At 38.3% G+C, this 3,107-nt stretch overlaps 1 protein-coding gene across 1 annotated transcript; it reads left to right on the forward strand.

Annotated features, from left to right (window-relative positions):
* The first annotated feature begins 707 nt into the window (after positions 1–707).
* LOC131934570 (uncharacterized) lies at positions 708–1,340 on the forward strand. Its single transcript, XM_059290629.1, has 2 exons — positions 708–965; positions 1,053–1,340. The coding sequence occupies exons 1-2, from the start codon at positions 708–710 to the stop codon at positions 1,338–1,340; spliced, it is 546 nt and encodes a 181-aa protein (XP_059146612.1).
* Positions 1,341–3,107: the final 1,767 nt, after the last annotated feature.

Consider the following 3,107-nt stretch of genomic DNA (forward strand, 5'->3'; position numbering starts at 1 on the left):
CTGGAAAATATTTAAGCAAGCCACTATTGAAGCTTGCGAAGAGGCTCTAGGATGCCCTGGATCACAGATGATACATGGCAGAAGGTGGAAGAAAGAAAAAGCCTAAAGAGAGAACTAAATCAAGCAAAAACACGGCAGCAGAAACAAGCAGCAGCCTCTCGATAGAACGAAAACGCTAAAGAGGTGAAAAGGAAACTAAGAAATGACAAGAGATTGTTTATAAATGAAATGGCAGAGCAGGCCGAAACAGTTGCCAGTAAGGGAGATCTCAAGACGCTCTATGCAACAACCAGAGCTCTGAGTGGGAGGAAAACCAATCCCAACAGGCCAGTGAGGAGCAGAAATGGTAAACTTCTAACGTCAATTGAGGAACAATTGGCACGATGGAAAGAGCACTTTCAGGAAATACTAAACGGCCCAGCACCTCAAGATCCACCAGACCTGGAACCAGGGGAACCCCTTAACATCAATACCGAGGAAATCACCAGACAGGAAATTCTCAACTCCTTAAATAGCTTGAAGAGTGGCAAGGCATCAGGACCAGATAATATCCCAGTAGAGGCACTAAAGCAAGGTGGAGAAGAAGTAGTAAATCGACTTCATAAATTACTTAACTTGGTCTGGAACACAGGACAAATCCCAACCGATTGGAAGAGGGGCCTCCGTGTGAAGTAGCCTAAGAACGGTGACTTATCTCAGTGTGGAAAATGGAAGGGTATTACCTTGTTGTCCTTACCAGAGTTATTTTGGACAGAATGAAAGAGGCGGTTGACCTTAAGCTAAGAGAGGAACAAGCAGGATTCAGGAAAGAAAGATCTTGTACAGATCAAATAGCCACTCTTAGAATTATTGTAGAACAGACGATAGAATGGCAGGCCCCGCTTTACATCTGCTTTGTTGACTTTGAGAAGACCTTTGATAGTGTGGATAGGCAAACAATATGGAATCTGTTGAGACACTATGGTGTACCTGCTAAGCTAGTGCAAATAATCCAGCAACTTTACAATGGATTTTCATGCCAAGTTAGCCATGCTGGGAAACTGTCTAAATAGTTCCAGGTCAACACAGGTGTGAGACAAGTATGTCTGCTGTCGCCCCTCCTCTTCTTGGTGGTTCTCGATTGGGTGACACGCACAGCCTATGCCAGTTTTGGAAAAGGTATTCAGAGGACACTCACGGGGAAACTAGAGGATCTGGAGTTTGTAGATGATCTTGCCTTACTCTCGCACAGGCTACAAGACATGAAAGAAAAAGTTGATGCATTAGGAGCCATCTCTCAGCGCGTAGGTCTCAAGATCAACAAAGAAAAGACAGAAGTGATGAGAATTAACAATAACTAGGAGGGTCCAGTGACAATAGACGGAAGACTGGTAAATGATGTGCAAGAGTTTGTCTACCTTGGCAGCAAGATCAGCAAAACGGGAGGCACAGAGAAGGACATACGCTCTAGAGTTAATAGAGCCCGCTGCGCTTTCACAGTCCTGCGACCCATATGGAAAAGTTCGGCCATCTCCATTACCACAAAAATTAGGAAATTTAACTCTAATGTCAAGGCAGTTCTGTTGTATGGAGCAGAGACATGGAGAGTCTCCAAGGCAAGCACATCAAAGATACAGACCTTCATGAATAGATGCCTTAGACAGATATTGGAACTGAGATGGCAGGACAAAGTGCCGAACATAGAACTATGAAGGTAAGCTAGGCAGGAGCCTTTGGGTGTGCAAATAAGAAGGAGGAAGTGGCGCTGGGTGGGTCACACACTGCGAAAGGCTCACCCAAATGTTACACGGCAAGCGCTTGAGTGGAACCCCCAGGGAAAGCAGAAAAGAGGGCGACCAAGACAGACCTGGAGGCGGAGTCTTCTTGAAGAACTGAAGCCAACAGGGATGTCTTGGGAGATGGTAACATTAATAGCCGGGGATAGGTAGAAATGGAAGGAAATGGTGGAGGCCCTATGCTCCATAAGGAGCAAAGATGACTAAGTCAAGTAAGTCAAGTCATTTCTGTATAATATCTGTTTATTTAATTAATGGGTAATAAAATAAAAGGGAGACCACTACAAATAAACGAGACTATGAGCCCAGGAATGATAGTAACGTGTCTGTTTCAATAGACTTTACTTCTGCTTTACAGTAGGGTTCTAGAACCGCTTTCCTGTCACTGCTGTTTCAAATCAAGTAATCAGGGAAATAGAAAAACAACGCGTGGTAGCAGGGTACATGAAAGACCCACTTAAGTTTTACTGGGATTTAATTTTCCGAAAATAATTGTATAAGACTTGTGTCTAATGATACTGAAAATAAATAAACGGGCCTTGTTGTTTATATTTTTTATATTTCTTAATTAATTTTTTGACCGTTATTATTAAAGACTTCTTTTTCAAATCTGCCATTTCACACTTTGCTTCAGCAGATATTGTCATTCTTAATAATGCAAAAGATATGTATGTAGTGCCTAAAAAAATTCTAGAAAAAAGTTTACTTTTCATCCATATAATATACATGTATATATACATATATATATATATATATATATATATATATATATATATATATATATATATATATATATATATATATATATATATATGTATATATATATGTATATATATATATATATGTATATATATATATATATATATATATATATATATATATATATATATATACATATATATGTATATAATAGGCTATATATACATATATATATATATAATATAATATATAATATAATATATAATATAGTATATGTATCTTTAATAAATTATGATCCAGAACATCTTTTAAAGGGAATTAATCTAACTTAGATAATTTTGCTAAAATATTAACTGAGCTATATCCCTTTGACCATCTCTCTGAGCGACACCTTCTTTGCACACTAACGTTATTGAATTATGTAATGACAAATTTATTCCTCGTCTGAGATGGCATCAATATATGATGTGTCGGCTAGTGTCTTAGAAAATTTGCAATCATGCAATTCTGTTTAATATCTGTCTAGTTTATTAATGGGCGATAGAATAAACGGGAGACTACTACAAATAAACGAGACTATGAGCCCCGGAATGATAGTAACTTCTCTGTTTCAATAGACTTTACTTCTGCTTT

This window comes from Physella acuta, unplaced genomic scaffold (genome assembly GCF_028476545.2).
Source record: "Physella acuta isolate Inbredline_101_S28 unplaced genomic scaffold, ASM2847654v3 ptg000112l, whole genome shotgun sequence".
Classification (NCBI taxonomy): domain Eukaryota; kingdom Metazoa; phylum Mollusca; class Gastropoda; family Physidae; genus Physella; species Physella acuta.